Here is a 21,449-nt window from a genome sequence, read left to right as displayed (position 1 = left end):
TTGTTCTGGGTCTTTCTGGTTGCATATTCCTTGCCTTGGTGCTTCAATGCTCTGAGTCTGCGTACCATTCATACTCTGTGTTTTGATCTACCCATAATGAGTGTTCTTGAGCTCTCATGGTCCATGTCTTGAAGCTGGCTGTGACACACCAATGTTCCATACCACGGAGACTTTGTATACATTGTTAGTGATCTCATGCTCCTAGTCTTGCAGCACCCATAGCCCTGGCCTTCAACCACCAATTGTTTCATGCCCTGGGGAACCCAGACAGTGTGTACTGATTCTTTCATGCCACACGCACTGGTGGTCCAATACTCATGACATTGCTGTTTCTGTGCACTTTTCTCTTGGCGCACCCATGCTCTGGGTCTTGATTTGGTCATCCATGGCCTGCTGCATTTGTGTCCTGATGCACCCATGTAGCTGTGTCCTTGTGCACCCTTGAATCTGTGTCCTTGTGCACCCATGCTAAGTGTTCTTGTGCTCTATGCTTCAAGTCCCAGTGACACTCAGTTTTTTGGTGTGACGATGCTCCATGTCCTGATGCTCCAAGGTGTCACATCCTGGTGCTCCCAGCCTTTGTTTACCCATGCTCCATGTCCTTTTGCACCGTGTTCAGTGTTCTGGTGCAACAATACGTCATGTCCTGATGCTCTCATGCTTCATGTTCTGATGCTCTTAACCTTGGTTTAGCTAATGCAGTTCTTTGGACTGGTTAACAGACATGCTCATTTGCCTTCTGTGAACACCCATTGGTCTGGCAGATATGGAAACCTTGGGCAAGCCCAAAGGTTCCTACGCCTGCTGCAAACATACTACTTGGACCAGCATCCACATTCCTAGGCCTGCTGTGCACATTCTCCTTGGACCAGCTCCCTGCTTGGCATATGCATGCACTTTTGATCAGCATACACATTTACAGGCCTGATGTGTATATTCTCCTTGGAGCAGCGGACATTCGTCTAGATCTGTTGCACATTTGCTGCTTGGCACACACATTCCCTTGACCAGTTCCCACATTCCCGAGCCTGCTGCATACATGCTCCTTGGACCAGAACATGCTCCTTTGTTTGCATGCTCTTTGACCAGTACATATCCTTTTGGCCTGATATACCTATGTTCCTTGGACCCAGTGCGCATGCGTTTTAAGAATTCCGTTTTATTTTGATCAGATTGGTTATTTTCTACTTCACGCAGTACTGTATTTTGCACATTAAAGGCTTGCGGCCTTCTGTGTTTAAATAAATGTACCCTAGCTCAGTAGCACAAACGTGCGTGCTCCAGGACCGTGGCCTGTGGTGCATAGGTAATACGTGTTCTGCTGCGCACATGGCCCTTTGGCGACTGCGCACGCCTCTTTTTGCCGGCTGCGTACTTGCTCCTTGGCCTGCGGCGCACGCGCCCCTTGCCTGAGGCCACGTGTTCCCGCCGCCAGCAACGCGCGAGTATGTGGCGCCGATGGCGAATCTGCACTTCGTCCTTGAGAAGCACAGAGTGCATATGCGCATTCTGAGCCTGGTCTGCTCCAGAAGAGAAAGGCAGCGATGTCCCCGGCGCTTTGTGCACTCAGCATCCATGCCCCGCCCGACGTCCCCGTGCTCTGTACACTCCCAGCACCGATACATGGGCCAGGAGAACCTGCCACAGACGGATCACCCCCACCTGCCCGGATCTCAAGGCCACCGGAATCACAGATATAATCTTGCTGAGTTCAAACGTTGGAGAGAACAAAAGAGGCCTTGTGTGCTCACCCAATCCCCTGACCCAGATCTCAGACGCCGCCACTGCCAATACTGCCACACACGATGGGTCGGGAAAGGTGCCCTCGGGGAACCGGGCCGCGGACAAAGCATGGATGGACAAAGAGAAGCGAGGCAAGCCACAGGAGGTACAGGTTGGCAAAACAAAGATGACACCAGGGTTGAAGGAAAAAGGGATCTTGGCCACCCGGGGTGGGGGGGAGAATACCAAGGAGTTTAGCAGGAGGGCCTAGGTGGTTACGAATGTGCAAGCTGCCCAGGCCGAAGGGCCTCAAAGAGCAGGTAACTAGGAATGTGGTAGTAGCCCAGGCAGCAGGGGGGTTCAGACAGCAGGGTTAATCAGGAATGTGTAAGCCGAGGTTCAGAGAGCAGATAGCCACGAATGTGTAAGGAGCCTATGCAGCAGGCAGGGGTTCAGAGAGCAGGGTTAATCTATAATGTGTAAGGAGCATAATTATACAGGACACGGAGAACAGAGGTAGTTGGGGATACACAAGGAGTCTCAGAAGCAGGAAGGCACAAAGAATGGTTAAACTGTCTACAGAGGGTCAGATGTCGGACATGGACAGTGGGGCCCAAGCACCAAAACAAAAACGGCTTTGGTTACCTAATCAGATAGTTAAAAAAAAAAGTGTCCCTCATTTACAAAACAAGGTGGTTTTACACTTGTAAATACACGCTGTATAAGTGTGTTGCAAGGCATGCACTTGTGCTTGCTGCAGGTAATGTCTGTGGTAATATAATGGAAATTAACAGGAAACACTGGTCCACCAGACTTTGCAACAGACTCATAACAGCAAAAAAAGAAAAAGGCCCAGACAATGACCCATCAGAGCAGACCTTCTGGCATTGCAAGGCTGCCCTGTTTGATCCTCCAAAAGAGAGAGACCTGGGACGTAGCCACCAGGAGCAGTGTGTGGATATCCTTTATTCGGTAGGCTTGGTCATGGTGAGCGTGTGGCACCAGTTCTGCGGCCTGGTTGCAGTGGTGGGAAGTTCACCATGTAGATGGGGTGCAGGGTGGCATGATGCCAGCAACGAGAACGCAATCTTGGATACGTAGCCTCATCTTCACTGGCGGCACCAGTGTGCTCTGACTTCTTCGACAACAAAATCAACACCGGCTACCAAGACTTCTTACCCCAGCCCACCCCGAGGACGACTTCAACCACCTCACGCCAACAGACACCCACCCACACCAGCTCACCTCATGGAACACCCTCACAGAAAAGGAAATAGCATCTATAATGAGATTCATCCATTCTGGTTGGTGCCCCAGCAGACCCTGCCCGCATCACACTTTCAACCTGGTCAATCAACCCATCAGTAGAGAACTCACCAAGGTCTTCAACTCCTCAATCACCACAGCCCACTTTCCCTGGAAACTGAAATATGCTGACGTGAAGCAGTTGCTGAAGAAACCATCTGCAGACTCAGGAGAACTCCTCTCTTCCCAGCCAAGGTCCTTAAGAAAGCTGTCAACATCCAGATAACTAGACACCTGATGAACCACAACCTTTTGGACCCCCCACAAGCCGCCTTCAGAGCAAAGCACAGCCCTGAGACAGTTCTAGTCGCAGCCATGGACGACATCAGAATGATGCTTGACCACAGAGAAACAGCAGTCCTCATCCTCCTCGATCTCTCAGCAGCCTTCAACACCATATCCCACCATACATTGATCAAAAGAGTCCACCAGATCGGAAACCACGGAGCAGCCCCTCAAGTGGATCACTTCCTATCCCACAGGAAGAACGCAAAATATTGTTCCTCGACCCCTAAGAACATCACCTGCAGTGTACCTCAAGGCTCATCCCAACTCTTTTCAACATATACATGACACCCCTGGCCGACTGAAGTTCAAAGGACAAACCCCCTTAGCGCCTTGAGACCCTTACAGGTGGGAAGTTGCTCTTCATAAATCCTGATTTGATTTGAACATTGTCAGGAGCCACGGACTCAACATCATCTATGCCGACAACACTCAACTGATCCTCTCCCTGACAAACAACCCTACGACCATCAAAGGTAGGTTTCAAAGATGCATGAAGGAGGTGGCCACCTGGGTGAACAACAACTGTCTCAAATTCAACACAAGCAAGACAGAAGTACTCATCTTGGGAAAGGCAAGGACACCCTATGGAGCAACTAATGGTGGCCGAGCTGGACCCCACACCCCAAACCCGCCAAACACGCTTTGGCATCATCCTCAACACACAGCTCATGAAGAAACAGGCCAGCACTGCCTCCGCCTGTTTCCTCACCCTCCAAATGCTGAGGAAGATCTTCAAATGGTCCCACCCAACACCAGGCGAGCTGTCCCGCAAGCTCTTGTCACCAGCAGGCTCGACAATTGCAGCTCCCTCTACATAGGAATCACTGTCCAATTCATGAGGCAACTAGACCATCCAGTACACAGCAGCCAGACTAATCTTCGACCTCCCCAGACAGAAGCACATGACCTCTCACCTCAGGAAACTCCATGGGCTAGCAGTCACAAAGAGATGCCAGTTCAAGCTGCTCACTCATGCTTACAAGGCTCTATACAACAAAGGGCTGTCCCACCTCAACAATCGAGTGACTTTCCGCCAACCAACCAGATAACTCTGTTCCAGATCCCTCTCCCTGACAACTACCCAATGTGTCCACCGGGCGAACAGTGGAGGCTGATCCTTCTCCCATCTCGCGGCTAAGACCTGGAACTTCCTACCCCTGCATCGCAGAGCCTCGCCGTAGCTCCAACAGTTCAGGAAGGTCATCAAGACCTGGATGTTCAATCAACAGGAACAGGCAGCGTGATCCCGCTGGACGACCCCTCATCGCCTTGAGAATCCCACAGGTGAAGCAACTGTGCTTTATAAATCCTGATTAAATGATGGTTATTACTGTTTCACACAGAGCCACTGCCATCTCAGGGATCTGTTTTACCTGCCCTACAGATGAAGGCACAATAGCTTCGGAGACGTTTTAGTAGTAGGGCTGTGAGGTACAGAGGGTGATCGGGTAACCCGAATCGGAGGGAATAAATACTGTAAACATAGCACCATTGACTACACTTTTGAGACTGAACCACCGACTCCTGGATCAGGGAGGTAAGTCACTGCTACAAAACGTAGAAACACATGGAAGCAGACACTGTCAGGGGCAGTAAGCGCTATATAAACGCAATTAAAATACAATATCAATGTGACACGGTGATCTTCACCAGGTAGCACTACCCCAGCGACTTCCACAGTTTACGAGAAAGCTGGCAGGCTGGCTCAGTGAGTAGAACGCTTGCAGGAACGTGTAATGTCTGCAGGTCAGTAGTTCGAATACTGGCAAGGTCGACTCGACTTTAAAAAATTTTAATCTGTAAACTGAGCATCAATAAACTGGGCAAGAGAGATGGTTGTTTTCTTATAAACAAAGAGTACCACGAATATCTATCTAACGTATTACTATAACTAGTATTGTTATTATCGCAGCTCGCCCTGTGCATGTTGTCTTGGTGCTCGGTCTTAAAATGTTCCATAACCGCTGGTCAGGACATAGAACCAGGGCTGGCTGTAGCGTACGGCTGTTGCCGAGAAGCTTCCTCATACATGTATATAAAAACTTCCAACTTCGGAGCCGGCTCGCTGATCGGGGCGAGTGGGTGAGGGAGGGAGGGAATGGTGGCGCGAAGGGAGGCCGCTGAACCCGGCCAAGGAACAACCCGACAGTGTTTTCGAAGTTGGCGAGATACATCGCGCTATAAATTAAAAGTCTTCACCAACTGCACAGGACTGAGCACGCCCCGGACCAGTCCTGGCTGGTCCTCACAGTTGGATTACCTGTCAATTTAAAATGATAATTAAAACATTCAGGAAAGTGTAGCGCGTACACCCTTGAGCCACAGGCCCAACATCACCCATGAAGGGAGCTACGGCTAATGAGTAACACGTGGATGCGGAGCGAGCCGACCTGACAGAGAATGAGGGGAGCCCGCGGGACACGCACGCCCCCTCCCTAGCGGAGGCTCCAGGCTGAGGCAAGACGCCCACAAGCCCACATCACACACACACACCCATTCCATATCTGTGGCAGCTTCTGAGAGAGCTGACACCAGCAGGCGCTCCCGCGGACCCCGCTGCCATCAAAAGAGACCACCCAGGGAGCGTCGGCCGCTGGGCTGCAGAGACAGGCTGTCCCCATGCCGCCCCCTTGGAGGGCGAGGTGGAGAGAGAGACCGCACCCGCAGTATCTCCTCTCTATTTTTATATTGATATCTCTCTTCCTGCTCAAGGGGCATCAGAACACGAAAGCAGCAAATAACAGCGCTACGTGTGGGAAAATGCATAGCCATGTAGCGCTATGTTTGTATTTCGTTGACCTTGATGTCTGAACAGGGGCGCCCGAGCAGAGTTTATGTCCAGGAAACCCACACGAACCCAGGCTGCCGTTAACGGTGCTGCTATAAAGACAGTTACAGAGCCTACCCTTCGCTCACCCCGAAGTGTGGGAGGGGAGTCCACCGCTTTTTCAAAAAACACACCGTGGAATGTGAGTGTGGGTGAACTTTACATTGAAATACATGAGACGAGATCAATGTACACGAGGTGTGATGGATATAGAGTGAACAGAATTATTTTGAAGCGATCGTGGGGTTACTTATATCCCAGCCTGACTATAATTAAACGATACTGAGGATAGCAAAGTAGGCCTTGTTTATAGACGCAACAATTTTGTGTTTTTGTAAGAGAACTCTAAAAGGCGGGTGAGATGGAACCATTGGCTATATTGAAGCACGAGTCACCTGGAAGAGATGCACGAACCTCACATGGACTACCACTGGCCTGCCAGGTCCTATGCTTGCCGCCCGCATCTTCTACTTTCACTGTGAGTCTGGGACCTTGACTTGAAGCCAAACAACGGAATTCAGTCTGGTCTGTTGGCAAAAGGATTACATTGGTCCTTAAAAAGAAAGCACATTTGACTATATCTACAAGGGTTTAAAAATATGGTCCATGGACCCCTTCTCTCTGCCCTAGGCCTGACGAAGTCCCAGTACATGGCTCGAAGACTTGCTAGTATCCTAGCATTTAACCAACACACAACAGCACCAACGTCAGACCTAAGTGCACACCTTCCCCGACTTGCTTTAAGCAGAAAATCAAAGATGCGGCCTACTCATGAAATACTACAATAGACCATCACAAGATCTTCTTGATGTTCACACTCTGTGACTGAACAGGAAAGATAAGCTAGCTAGCGCCAGTGGAAATCTAAATGCCATGAGCCCTGCCAGAGTGACAGGATAGTAGGAGAAAGGGGAATTTTCTCTTCCATGTTTTCTGATACATAGGTACCAGCGGCTTACAAAGCTCAAACGTTGTGCAAAATGCTTCCCCGGTTTTCATCCCACTACAAAGGCTGAGTAGAGAGAGAGCGAGAAAGCAAGGGAGCAAACATACTACCTTGAAACTTCAACACAGTACAGAGAAGTCACATAGTTGGCTGGTAACGTGCTCACAAAAGAACGGATATATCACACAGTAACATCCAACAATTGACATAGGTCAATACCTCTACCATATGCCCAGCACAGCTTAAGTATGCCATATAATCGGTTGTGACAGTACCTGGAAGCACGTGTTGTTAGCATGACATTGCGAGCACACACAGCTCCATCCACAACAAGCATGCCTAACCCCCTAAAAGATGGGTAAGCAATTGGTGAAGCCTGCCAGCCTCAGGCTTTAGCCACTAAAATCGCCCAACCGTGGTTCTAGAAACACAACATAGAAACTAAGAAATATATTGACCTGACCAAAACATCCTCAGCACCTCACACACTTAATCAGGTTCGGTCTGAAATGGTAACATCCAAAACATGTTGAAAGTCACCAGAATTCCGAGATGCTACAAGACAATACCAATGGAGAAATGCATTATAACCTATGAACAATAACATTACGTAACATCTATAACACACAAATGTAACACCCTGCCACATGTTGGACATGAGAAGTGTAAACAGGTCCAGTCACCTATAGTTTTATCAAATCCACCTTTAATATTTTAGCTTGCCACCCATATACTGGTCAGTTCACAAACATGATGTAATGTCACAAATCTTTCGCTGTTTTGGTTTCTTGTTTGTACTAGTAGCTGTAATACAAACACAGTGTTCTTTAAACACAGTTGGTGAAGCAAGAAAGGTTTGTTAAGGCGAATGTCCAGCTTTGTAACATAATATTTAATGTTTTGAGTACTTCCAAGTTTAAGCGATTAAAAAAACTGAGATATGGTACATAAAGTGATAGTCCCCCAAAAAGGTAATTTGTTAACATGTGGAAGCTGTAAAAGGAACCTAAATCTCTTAATTGTACACCACGTTCCGTCTGTGCGATGAGGAAGGTAATAAAGGAACAATTTAGGGAACTATAGCGAAGAATTAAAGGCAACAGTAGAAAAAGTAACAAGAAAAACTAGGCTGACAAATGATTCAAAAAACGTAATAGGGAAAATTAGCAGATAACTGATAAAGTGAAATCAAGTGAAGGACAGAGGGGAGAAGGGTCTTCTGTAGAAAGGTTTAATGACAGGCTACAGCAAAGGTCACACATAATCTATTCAAAGGTGACTCAATTAAGAGCAACGTTTAAAACATCTACAGCAAAGCAAAAGGACCGCCTAGAGCCCAGATTAGGGAACATTATCGACAGCAAAGGCCTAAGACCACACAGAGGGAAGGACAAAGCCCACCTAGAACAAAATCTAAAGGCCTTGTAGAGCAGAGGCCAAAGACCCTCTAGAGAAAAGGCCAACAACATTTCACACCAAAGACTGCACTGTTAAGTTTAAAGACTGTCTCCATTAAAGGACAAGCACTACCAACAAAAGAGATCAAGGGGTCTACAGCGAAGGCCAAGGAGCCTCCAAGTCGAGAGTCATTAAAATAAAAAGACCAGTAGACATTTAAGTAATGGTGAAGGATCATTTAAATCAAGGATCATCAAAGTAAAGGTCAAAAGTCTACCACAAGAGACAAGGACCATCTCCTCTAACAGGTACCTAAGTTCAGCATCCTAAGATCAGCAACCTTAATATCTAGTCAGGAACCAGTTACTTTGCTATGCAGTTAATTTGGTGAATAATGAAGAGTCTTATTGTGCAGACTTTTGTCACTAGCATGGTATCACCTCTTTACTACAACGAAGTGTCAAGAATTCAGTATCAGCTTCTGTTTGGAAGGTTTGCTTAAGATGTAGGAAGTTGTTAAGACACACACACACAACATGAACAAGCAACAATGGGGAGAACATGGAATACACTGGGAGGGCCTTAATAGTGAGTTACATAATTCTGCAGCCTTATTTTTACTCTACTTTCCGCTTCAGTTAATTTAGAAAGTTAGATTCTTTACCTTGTTGGGCAGTGATAAGCAAGGGGGAACATCTCGTTCTGGACTCTCCAACTTGACAATTGCAACAAATCCAGGTTTCGTCTGCTCATCTTCACTGGTATTGCAGAGGGACAATGGGTGAAACTATGGAGGAAAAACAAAGTATGAGAAGGCAAGAAAAGAATGAAGCTCTGGAGACTACAAACAACTCGAGAATTTGCCTTCAGTAGCAGACTCTAGCAACCATCAACACATTAAGATATGTGAAATAAATAAATAGAGCACAAAATCAGTATAGCAAATAAACAAAACACACTGCACTAGGCAAGACTATATCAGCATGCTATTTGATGTGCAATTTGCAATCACACAAATTCACCCACCTTGAACCACATCAGTATTATAAATACCAATTCCACGTCATCCCACCCACTTGAGTAATCTCCAGCCATCCAACCTGACCCTTCACCATCCAACACACCCCTTAACCACATTACATCAAACTAAATTACCATCAGTTCACAACACTACTAGCAATATGCAACCAATCCACTATCCAACCTACCTCCACATTCAACCCACGCAACCAACTTTTAGCTACATCGGTACACCCCATCATATTCACCTTTTAGATGGCCGATGGAATTCCCAAAGCCATCCACCATCAACCCCACTAACAGCCCTGGTAAATCCCTTATGATCTGCCACTAAGCCCACCTCACCGCTCATCATTGATTTAAGCAAATTTTAAAACTACATTTATGAAACTCCAAATATAATGTATAACTGAACAGAAAGGCATCTTAAAATCAATATTTCTAATTTTTAAACATACTGAACAGATGGTATGGTGTTGCACTTCTTACATAGACCACGGCATCAGTGTGCCACTGCTAGTATTCTTGGCAGCACGTTTGATATTTAAGGTCATCCAGTGGTGTGCTTGCTGAATCAACGAGGTTTTGTCATTCTATTTCTGAGTAATGTCATTATGACAGAAGTAGGACAATAATTGTCAAGCGTACCTAAGTGGGAACATCTAAGGATTGCTATGTAAAATGTGAAGAATTTCCCAGCCTTCACACATACATGTTACATTTCACACAAGGTAAGTGTCACGATTTTAGATTTTGTTGTTGTTGGTGGGTGTTGGGAGGTAGAACGGGGGCATTTTACGTTGATGCTCCAAGAAATTCTAGACTTTTAGATAAAATCATCATGCACGTAGAAGTATAACACTCCAGCCTTTCTGCTTGCACCGTCCTCCTACAACAGCTACAGGGCTTGGATATTCTTACATGTAATTCAAATAGAATACGATTTCAAATCCAAATAATTTTCTCGACAGTCTAACCTCTCTCCCAATTTCCTGCATTAGCGCATCATTTCAAACTACTTTACATAAGAGACTGATCGTCTGCATACATTCGGAGCTTGTCCACTTTAGTTCTGATAAAGCCCCTATACATATTAAAACATTAATATACCGTACACACACATTGGATGTTCCAAAATGTAAAGAACAAGGCAGAAGAATACTGGTAAAGATTTACTGACAGAGTGTTCTACATACTGCAATAAAAGCAGTCAGCGTTTTTAGAACTAGACGCATTTCTGTTTTAAATTGTACATTACACTAAACAAGTCTTGTCACAACTCCCACCGATAAAACTGTGTTTTTCTGCAATGGTCTATCAGATAGTCCTTTGACTAATCCTTATTTTTAGGTTGAGTCCTTCCAGAAAGTACAGCTGTCTGGTTGCCAAGATACTTTTCTTGAGGACATTCTGAAAGCTCCCCTGGGAATTAATTCCGCCCATTGTTTAATGTTACCTTTAAATCACATTGCATGCTTTCTATTTGAGGGCTTTATTTGTTTTGGCCTGACTCCCGTGGATCACAGCCTGTTTACCATCGCTCCTTAAATTTTTCCACTACTGCTGGCTTTCTGTAAACAAGCCTTTAAATTTTGTTCTTATCTAGTCACATTTGCTGTGCTTTCAAAGAAAGAGGTCAAATGTGAGGCTCTATCTTTCGAGGGAGCTTGGTGTTTACTTTTCTTTCACTGACTTCAGAGTGAGACGATTTATGTGACAATCTTGTTAGATACTGGGAATGGGAAAGGAAAGTTTTTTCCTAGCACGCAACAACATTTCAATGTCTGTAAATGAACTGTACAAATATATCAGAACTAGGAAAGCACAAATCAAGCATGATTTTTTTTTTTAATTTAGAAGTGTGGTTGAAACAAATATTTTAATACCATCAAAACAAATAAATACATTTGGTGATGCAATTTACACACTTTATCGTTTGTGCCCTGTAAAGTTTGATCAGTAAAACTCTGTGCAAATGTAATGGTCATTTCAATTGAAAATATTTTATCTTTAACAGCAGTGAACAACCACTCCATGAATACTCCATTTTACCCTACTCCACTCTACGACAGTCCACGTTACTCAACTCTATCCCACTGCGTGCTACGCCACTCCTCTCCACTGTAGTCTACTTCACTGTAGGCCACTCTACTCCACTTTATGCCAATTTACTCCACTCCATGCCTCTCCACTCTACTCTACGCCTTTTCATTCCAGGCAACTCTACAGCACTCCACCCTATGCCACTCCATTCTACACCACTCTATACCTGTCCACTTTAAGCCACTTCACCACACTACAACACTCCACAAAACTCTATGACACTCCACTCCACGCCCCTCCAATCTACATCACTCAAAGCCACTTCACTTTACGCCATTCCACTTTATGCCACTATACAACACTCTACTCCATGCCACTCCTCTCTACGACACTCTATGCCACTCTACTCCACACTACTCCCTCTGTGCTAGTTTACTCCACTCTATGAAATGCCACTCTAATCTAGGACATTCTACCACCACTCTCTTCCACTCCAAGACACACTCTTCTACACCACTAACTTTTTAGTCATGCTGAACAGCAGCCACACTAGTGTACGGCATGGCTAAAACACATGGCAAAGTCAGTAGCTCTTGCATAGGTGAGACCTACTGACTTTGCCAATGCTAGTTCTATTATATGATTAATTGAAACAAAACACACAAATTACTCCTTTCCACAAATGTGATGAGTAAACTTTTATTGTAAGCACATTGGGGGTCATTCTGACCCTGGCGTCCAACGACTGCGGAAGCACCGCCAACAGGCTGGCGGTGCTTCCTGGCCAATTCTGACCGTGGCGGTAAAGCCGCGGTCAGAAAAGGGAAACCGGCGTTTTCCGCCGGTTTTCCCCTGGCCATAGGAATCCCCCATGGGGGATTCCGACCCCCTTCCCGCCATCCTGTTCCTGGCGGTTCTTTCCGCCAGGAACAGGATGGCGGGAACGGGTGTCGTGGGGCCCCTGGGGGCCCCTGCACTGCCCATGCCACTGCCATGGGCAGTGCAGGGGCCCCCTAACAGGGCCCCATAATGATTTTCAGTGTCTGCTTAGCAGACACTGAAAATCGCGACGGGTGCCACTGCACCCGTCGCACCCCAGCAACTCCGCCGGCTCCATTCGGAGCCGGCTTCATCGTTGCTAGGTCTTTCCCGCTGGGCGGGCGGGCGGCCTTTTGGCGGTCGCCCGCCCGCCCGCCCAGCGGGAAAGTCAGAATGACCGCCGCGGTCATTTGACCGCGGTGCGGTCTTCTGGCAGGGGAACTTTGGCGGGCGGCCTCCGCCGCCCGCCGAAGTTGGAATGACCCACATTATTTTGATAGATAACATGTAGCTAAGTTTTGATAGATAAAATGTAGCTAACCCTCAGCACTGTTCACAGGGAATCATTTAGGTACTAACAACCTATAATAAACCTTATTAGCTTAGCAGCTGGGGTAATTACAATTAACAAAAATAAATCTGAAATTACCTCTCCCAATGAATTATACCACCACCTTATATTGTCTACGATATCTGTAATGCCATGCATTGAGCAGGCCTCTTATTTGCACAGATTTCATAGGACCGTTCTCCGACTCACTGTGTTACGTAAATCTACAATCTCTTTTTCAAGACAAAGTTGTTTCTGAGTTCTACTCATTACTCTCTGCTAGACTGAGCTTCTGTTGCTGCCGACGCGTATCTTGCATTATGTATGTGTAAGAGTCAATGTCTTTGGTGTCTAATATATTGATATTCTCTCAGCCCTTTATTCTTGCTCCGATGAGTATCGTCTTTATATCCTGTTAGCATTGTCTCCCAATGTGCCTTACTCCTTAATGTGGCATCAAGCACTAGTTTCTACTTTACATTAATTTTGAAACTCCAATACAGGAAGAGAGCAGGGAGATGTGAGGTCCACTCTGTAATGTAAACAAATGAAGCAAAGGTGCAGCAAAAGATTGGAGGCCAAAGCACAGCCATACATTAGATAGTAACAGCAATACACAACAGGACTTACAGGCTGTGAAAAAAAAAAAAACAGATACTACTTATTGTAACAAGGTCAAAGTACTAGAGGGCTTCAACCAAAGTATTTAGGAGCAGGAGGAGGACAGTCGTAGTAAATAAAGTACAGTAATGAAGATAAATCCCACCATTACATGGGTTTACGCCGCAAGCAGATACACTCAATATGAGCTAAGACTTCATATTTCCTATTGTTCTTTCCTTTCTTTCATTCAGTTCGAAAAGTACAGTCAGGCTAGGGAACACGGTTACGTTTCTTCAGACTAGAAACCACTCAAAATTAATTTGGTTGCTAAAGCTGAAAAAAGCTAGGAAAACGCGCTGAAACTAAGGCTAATAGAAAACCACAGTTGTCACTCTAAAAGAAATGGTAACAATAAGAAAGATTGCTTTCCACTCATCACCAATCATGACAGATTCACAAAAAAAAAAACGTGCTGTAATAGACCGCATTGCCCATTTATGTGCTCAACTGGCACAATAAATCTCACTGTGGTGCACAACAACCAATCATCAACAGCAAACCACAAACCCACCTCCAATGGCTAGGGCCTACTCATACTCGAACCAGACGACCACACTACAACTCATTTCTAAGCGCTGGGGCAAGAACAGATGCACAGTTCAACCCATTTCAACCAGCAGAGTAGTGTTAAACTTATAATCTTGGGCATAATCAAAATTCACTTCTAATACCAAGATAGAAGCTAATGAAGGACACGACACAGAGGCCAACTAACCACTAGGGCCATGTAAGGAAATGCCTCCTTGGCATGGTTACTTTTTGCCTTTGCTGATGCCAAGTTATGATTTGAAAGTGTGCTGAGGCCTGCTAACCAGGCCCCAGCACCAGTGTTCTTTCCCTAACCTGTACCTTTGTCTCCACAATTGACACAACCCTGGCACACAGGTAAGTCCCTTGTAACTGGTACCCCTGGTACCAAGTACCCTGATGCCAGGGAAGGTCTCTAGGGGCTGCATGTCTTATGCCACCCTGGGGACCCCTCACTCAGCACATGCACACTGCTTGCCAGCTTGTGTGTGCTGGTGGGGGGAAAATGACTAAGTCGACATGGCACTCCCCTCAGAGTGCCATGCCAACCTCACACTGCCTATGGCATAGATAAGTCACCCCTCTAGCAGGCCTTACAGCCCAAAGGGAGGGTGCACTATACCACAGGTGAGGGCATAGGTGCATGAACACTATGCCCCTACAGTGTCTAAGCAAAACCTTAGACATTGTAAGTGCAGGGTAGCCATAAGAGTATATGGTATGGGAGTCTGTCAAACACGAACTCCACAGCACCATAATGGCCATAATGGCTACACTGGAAACTGGAAAGTTTGGTATCAAACTTCTCAGCACAATAAATGCACACTGATGCCAGTGTACATTTTATTGTGAAATACACCCAGAGGGCGTCTTAGAGGTGCCCCCTGAAAACATACCCGACTTCCAGTGTGGGCTGACTAGTTTTGTCAGCCTGCCACACACCAGACATGTTGTTGGCCACATGGGGAGAGTGCCTTTGTCACTCTGTGGCCAGGAACAAAGCCTGTACTGGGTGGAGGTGCTTCTCACCTCCCCCTGCAGGAGCAGTAACACCTGGTGGTGAGCCTCAAAGGCTCATCCCCTTTGTTACAGCGCCACAGGGCATCCCAGCTAGTGGAGATGCCTGCCCCTCCAGCCACTGCCCCCACTTTTGGCGGCAAGGCTGGAGGAGATAATGAGAAAAACAAGGAGGAGTCACTCCCCAGTCAGGACAGCCCCTAAGGTGTCCTGAGCTGAGGTGACTCTGACTTTTAGAAATCCTCCATCTTGCAGATGGAGGATTCCCCCAATAAGATTAGGGATGTGCCCCCCTCCCCACAGGGAGGAGGCACAAAGAGGGTGCAGCCACCCTCAGGGCTAGTAGCCATTGGCTACTATCCTCCCAGACCTAAACACACCCCTAAATGGAGTATTTAGGGGCTTCCAGAACCGAGGAAGATAGATTCCTGCAACCTAAGAAGAAGAAGGACTGCTGACCTGAAGCCCTGCAGAGAAGACGGAGACGACAACTGCTTTGGTCCCAGCCCTAACGGCCTGTCTCCCCACTTCGAGAAAAACTGCAACAGCGACACATCCCACAGGGTCCAGCGACCTCTGAAGCCTCAGAGGACTACCCTGCATCTAAAAGGACCAAGAAGCTCCCGAGAACAACAGCCCTGTTCAACAAACCTGCAACTTTGCAACAAAGAAGGAACCTTTAAAGACCACACGTTTCCCGCCGGAAGCGTGAGACTTTCCACTCTGCACCGACGCTCCCGGCTCGACCTGCGGAAAACCAACACTACAGGGAGGACTCCCCGTCGACTGCGAGCCCGTGAGTAGCCAGATTTTACCCCCCCTAAGTCCCCACAGCGACGCCTGCAGAGGAAATCCAGAGGCTCCCCCTGACCGCGACTGCCTGCTTCAAGGAACCCGACGCCTGGAAACCACACTGCACCCGCAGCCCCCAGGACCTGAAGGAACCGAACTCCAGTGCAGGAGCGACCCCCAGGCGACTCTCTGCCTAGCCCAGGTGGTGGCTACCCCAAGGAGCCCCCCCTGTGCCTGCCTGCATCGTTGAAGAGACCCCCGGGTCTCCCCATTGATTTCTATTGAAAACCCGACGCCTGTTTGCACTCTGCACCCGGCCGCCCCTGTGCCGCTGAGGGTGTACTTTCTGTGCCTTCTTGTGTCCCTTCCCGGTGCCCTACAAAACCCCCCGGTCTGCCCTCCGAAGTCGCGGGTACTTACCTGCTGGCAGACTGGAACCGGGGCACCCCTATTTCCATTGAAGCCTATGTGTTTTGGGCACCACTTTGACCTCTGCACCTGACTGGCCCTGAGCTGCTGGTGTGGTAACTTTGGGGATGCCTTGAACCCCCAACAGAGGGCTACCTTGGACCCAACTTTGAACCCTGTAGGTGTTTTACTTACGTGTGAACTTAACATTTACTTACCTCCCCCAGGAACTGTTGATTTTTGCACTGTGTCCACTTTTAAAATAGATTATTTCCATTTGTTTTCCAAAACTTCCAATGCTATTGTGATAATTCAAAGTTCCTAAGATACCTGAGTGAAATACCTTTCATTTAAAGTATTGTTTGTAAATCTTGAACTTGTGGTTCTTAAAATAAACTAAGAAAATATATTTTTCTATATAAAAACCTATTGGCCTGGAATTGTCTTTGAGTGTGTGTTCCTCATTTATTGCCTGTGTGTGTATAACAAATGCTTAACGCCACCCTCTGATATCCCTACTGCTCGACCACACTACCACAAAATAGAGCATTAGAATTATCTCTTTTTGTCACTATCTTACCTCTAAGGGGAACCCTTGGACTCTGTGCATGCTATTTCTTACTTTGAAATAGTACATACAGAGCCAACTTCCTACAGGCCACATGAATGACATCTAAATAGACGGGTATCATTCAACTTGCTTCTCAACTGTGAAGTAGCAATCAACTCACATCCACTCAATAAGCCAGAAACAAAAATCTCCAAAACACTGTCGAAATCCATTACTAAAAACTTGGCCAAAAATAAATAGATGTCCAAATATTGCACAGAAATCAGGTCCATTCCAAAGAAAAGGGCAGGACCACCTGGTCTCCAACCACCATTGCTGGTGGGAGATGATTCCAGCAGAGAGGCACCATCACAAGCATGCAACGTCAATTACCTGGGTGCCCTCTAGTGAACTGAAAATTCCCAGTACAAAACTGTCATAAAAATGTGTGTACAATACTAAATAAGAATAAGGCAATTTCTACCAACATCTGCAAATGAGGACATCTGCACCCTCTGGTACCTAGGAAAGCTATGTTCCAGTCATACTTTATTTCACATATTGTAAATGTAATCCATAGCCATCATGGAAAACGCGTCAGAAATGTGATGTGCAGCTCTATATAAAAACCATTTAGTATTATAAAAGGCACATCTGCTTAGGCTGCATGATAACCCAGTGACCTGTGTGATCTTGAAGGCTAGTGACTAAAATCACGTGTTAGCCTTGGATTCTTTTTTAGGAGTTGTAATATAAATGTCCCCAAATGACAATAATTTCATTTATGCACTCTCCAGGACACAGAGGGCACCAATGAATTTTAATACAGGGAGCATCATCAAAGATGCTTTGGACTAGAGTAAGTACCATCAACCTATTGTCGCCCACAGGGGCATTATCGGGTTTCGTTGTCAGAACTTAAAGAGCAAATAATCCAACTACAGCAGAAGTCTTCAAACGTTTTTATGCTGGGACCTCCTCTCAAAAATGTTTAAGTGTAAGGACCCCCTCCTGACAAAAATGAATACAGCAGGGTACTCCTCATCATCAACAATCATAGACGTCCCCAATTTCCAGGGCAAATCATTTTTACGATGAGGAAATAATATTAAACAGTGTTTAGCGAACCAAAGGTCAGTGAGTGTGGGGGCGTGGCCAAAGGTGTGGCTAAAAACAAATGTCCTCATTTATGAGGAATAGGCGTAGGGCAGTGTCGCAAGTCTTCTTGCTACACTGCCCTATGCCAATATAAAAGGGCAGGGATAGACCGTGATACAGTACATTCCTGTCTTTTCCTCCTGTGCTGGTGCAAAAACTGCTGGCTAGCACCAAAATATGGTAGAATTGTTTTTGTGCATGAGGGGACACCTTCCTGCACAAAAGCAATCCGGAGAGGCATTTTTCTCTTCCTATATGTGCTGAAGAATGCAACACACATGGAAAGTGGAAAAGCCAATGAGAAATGAAAACATTTCTCCTCATTTTGCTTGTTCTGGGGAGGCGTAAGGTTTTAGCACTGCTCCAGTTTACATGATTTTGTAAATATGTGGCAGCGTCAAAATCTATGGGTGTTGCGTGGGAACACCCACCACAACACCCATGGAAAGCCTCTCTGACAGAAAGTAAGGTAACACAGCGGCCTGCACTGCTTTGCCTTACTCCTTATCTTTAAGGGTGGCTTTGCATCACCCCATAGGTATGATTGAGAGGTTTGTGCCACTGGAGCATCAAAAAAAGTGATGCTTCGTTGGCGCAAGCCTCTCATAAATAAGCCCCAAAATATTCTGTAAGTTTTTGTAGATCTTCTACCATCAAGTGGCTAAATATAAAATAACATCCAGCTTAAATGTAAAATAAAAGAAGTTTGTTACTCTGCTCTGTAGTGCATTATGAAACCTCTATTAGTTAATGCACTGCAGAGGTCTGTGTGTAGCCGGAGAGCAACAGAAATAAATCTTGGTTGGTTCAGTGGTGCATAGTGACTTGTGTATTTTTAGTGCCACGAGGTCACAGCCCATGACAGAAAGCACTGTGAATATTGAAGGCATTATTTTATACTTGCATGACACACAGTATGAGATAGGCCTTTACAAAAAAGATTTAAGATAAGCCGGTGCTTCCAAAATGTAGATTTAAGTAATACAGAGCCCATGCAATACCATGTTTTTTAATAGCTGTTCCTTCAACACCTCCAGGTGAAGTAAGCGCCATGTAAATACAATTACAATTAAAAGCACACATTTCATAGCACAGTTATTAACTCTTTGCACTACCACTCAAAATGAATAAATGTTTATCTTCACAAAGTTTCGAGTGATTAGGCCAATTACAGCCAGTACTTGCTCCAAAGCATCCTTTACATGTTCAGATTAACTCATAGCCATATTCCATTCAGGAAACAGGCGCCGTGACCTGTTTGTGCATTATTCGTTTCACAGCACAGGAGACTCACTGAATCAAAGTTCAGCTCAAATATCTTAGCGATGGGTCGTGCCCCCTGCCCAGGACTCCATGCCCCCTCTGGGGATTTCACCCCACAGATTGAGGAACTCTGATCTACAGCCACTACAGAAACACTAGAGAACAGGAGATGTTGTCTAGTGACAATGCTGCTGACCTGCTTGGACCTTAGAAACCCGAACTGTAAATCTTGGATCATCTCTTGATCAAAAAACGCCACATTTGTTTAGATACTACTTCACCCTTTCTTGCCACACATTTCAAACGTATTTATATGTAAATGTATTTACAAATAAAACCTGCATAGTGTGCTGCCTCAGTGAATTTCCTATTAACACCATGGTTTAATGCAATCTGGTATCAAGCAAGCACCACACACTAGATTGTTTGTGTGCAGCACCTCCTGTTGAAGATGTTCCAACTATAATAATTATGTTACCTGCAAAGTGCTACACTGTGCCATGGGACTAGGTGTGTGCTATATCAAATACCTACAATACTTGAACAGAAGAATTACCACCCAAACCACTTTAAACTGTAGGGAGCCTTAAAGGTGTGCCGAATCCTGGAGCAGCCCTGAATTACATGTTTTTGTTTAAGTTCAAACATCTGTAGCTACCAGATCTGAGAGGCTGGAATACAACGCTGTGTACTTTCCTCAGAGCTAAGCATGTGTTTTCTTCTCTCTTGAGAAAGCATCATGAACAAGCATTTGCAATGCAATGGGTCTCGCATTTGCTAGAGTCATTAGCGTTTTTTAAACTTCTAAGCAGACTTTTCTTGCCACATAAACTGAAAAGTAAAACTGTTTCACATAAGCAAGCCCACAGCTGACATGAGTGTGAAGCAGACACACAAAAAGGAACAGAAGTTAGCTTGCAGTGAAACATATTGGCAAAAGTGCAATTATCCATGTAACCAGCAAAAGTTTAATTATCCATGTAACAGGGTCGATGTCATGCAAAGCGCTCGGTTACTGCCCAGCGAGATCTCGCTCCTATGAAATAAAAAGAAAACGTAGTCCAGAAACCATACGGAAAACATCCAGCCTTGTATGTTTTCAGTAGTTGGCTGGTGCGCTTGAGAAGGTCTAAACACCGGAAAGGCTTGACATGTGCATGCCTTTCACTAATGAAATCAACCGATTTTTTTAAAGGGAAGCCCACTACCCAACCAAACTGATGGGCATGACATGGACGTGGTTAAAAGCCCCTAGAGAAATTACACCCGGGACAGAGCGCTTTGCGTGCTTGACCCTAAAAAGGGCAGTTAAAATCTCAGGTTCCTGGAGCATCACTGCACAGAGCCATTTGTTTGCCTGTCTGAATTTTTTTGTTGATATTGTAGATTAATGGTATCTTTATTCACAGTTTTCTGTATTAGTTTGTCAGAGAGATGCTCACCCCTTTAAAAAGGACTCAGAATGTTACAATGGGGTACTTAGAGAGCAGGAACACCAATTCAGTACTTAAGTACTAGCAAACTCAAAATGTCAGTAGTTCAGTGGAGATTGCTAAATCCAACCGCAACACTAGTTACCCATCCAACCCATTCTAATTATATTTATATAGCACTTACTACCCCCGACGAGGTGCTGAAGCTCTTTTCGGCACGTAGCACGCTACTCAAAAAGGATTAGTGGTGGATTAGTATAGGGAAATATGAGTTATTTTTTTAGGTGGACCTGCGAGTCTGTTAGTTGGACTGAAATAAGATAACAGTGGGGTAGAGAAGGGAAGAGTCTAGAAAGTGTTATGTGAGAGATCATAGTACTAAGATGACGTTTGAGGCGAGTAAAATGAGAGCTGGAGGAGAGAAATGGATTAGGGAGATCATAGTAGTAAACTAAGGTTTGGGATGACTCAAAGGAGGGTTGCATGGGAGAAGAATTTAGAAAGGGTTGTTTGGGGGATCATGGTAAAATGAGGTTTGGGATGATCCAAGGAGGGCTAGAGGAGGGACAAGTCTAAAAATGGTTGTTTTAGGAACCATAGTAGTAGAATGAGGTTTGGGATGAGTCAGACAGTGGAAGTAGAGGATACAGGGAGTGCAGAATTATTAGGCAAATTGTATTTTTGAGGATTAATTTTATTATTGAACAACAACCATGTTC

The 21,449-nt window shown here is 45.6% G+C and overlaps 1 protein-coding gene across 3 annotated transcripts in view; it reads right to left on the bottom strand.

Moving 5' to 3' along the window:
- Positions 1-21,449, bottom strand: part of RNF43 (ring finger protein 43) — a 320,896-nt gene that overhangs the window by 239,353 nt on the left and 60,094 nt on the right. For all 3 annotated transcript variants that reach the window (XM_069226861.1, XM_069226862.1, XM_069226863.1), the window contains exon 2: positions 9,151-9,273. In XM_069226861.1, the coding sequence (XP_069082962.1) occupies positions 9,151-9,273 (123 nt within the window). The remainder of the gene's footprint in view (positions 1-9,150; positions 9,274-21,449) is intronic.

The sequence above is a fragment of the Pleurodeles waltl genome, chromosome 3_2 (assembly GCF_031143425.1).
Source record: "Pleurodeles waltl isolate 20211129_DDA chromosome 3_2, aPleWal1.hap1.20221129, whole genome shotgun sequence".
Classification (NCBI taxonomy): Eukaryota; Metazoa; Chordata; class Amphibia; order Caudata; family Salamandridae; genus Pleurodeles; species Pleurodeles waltl.
Note: the sequence above shows the minus strand (reverse complement) of the source record. Positions and strands in the feature narration are given on the sequence as shown.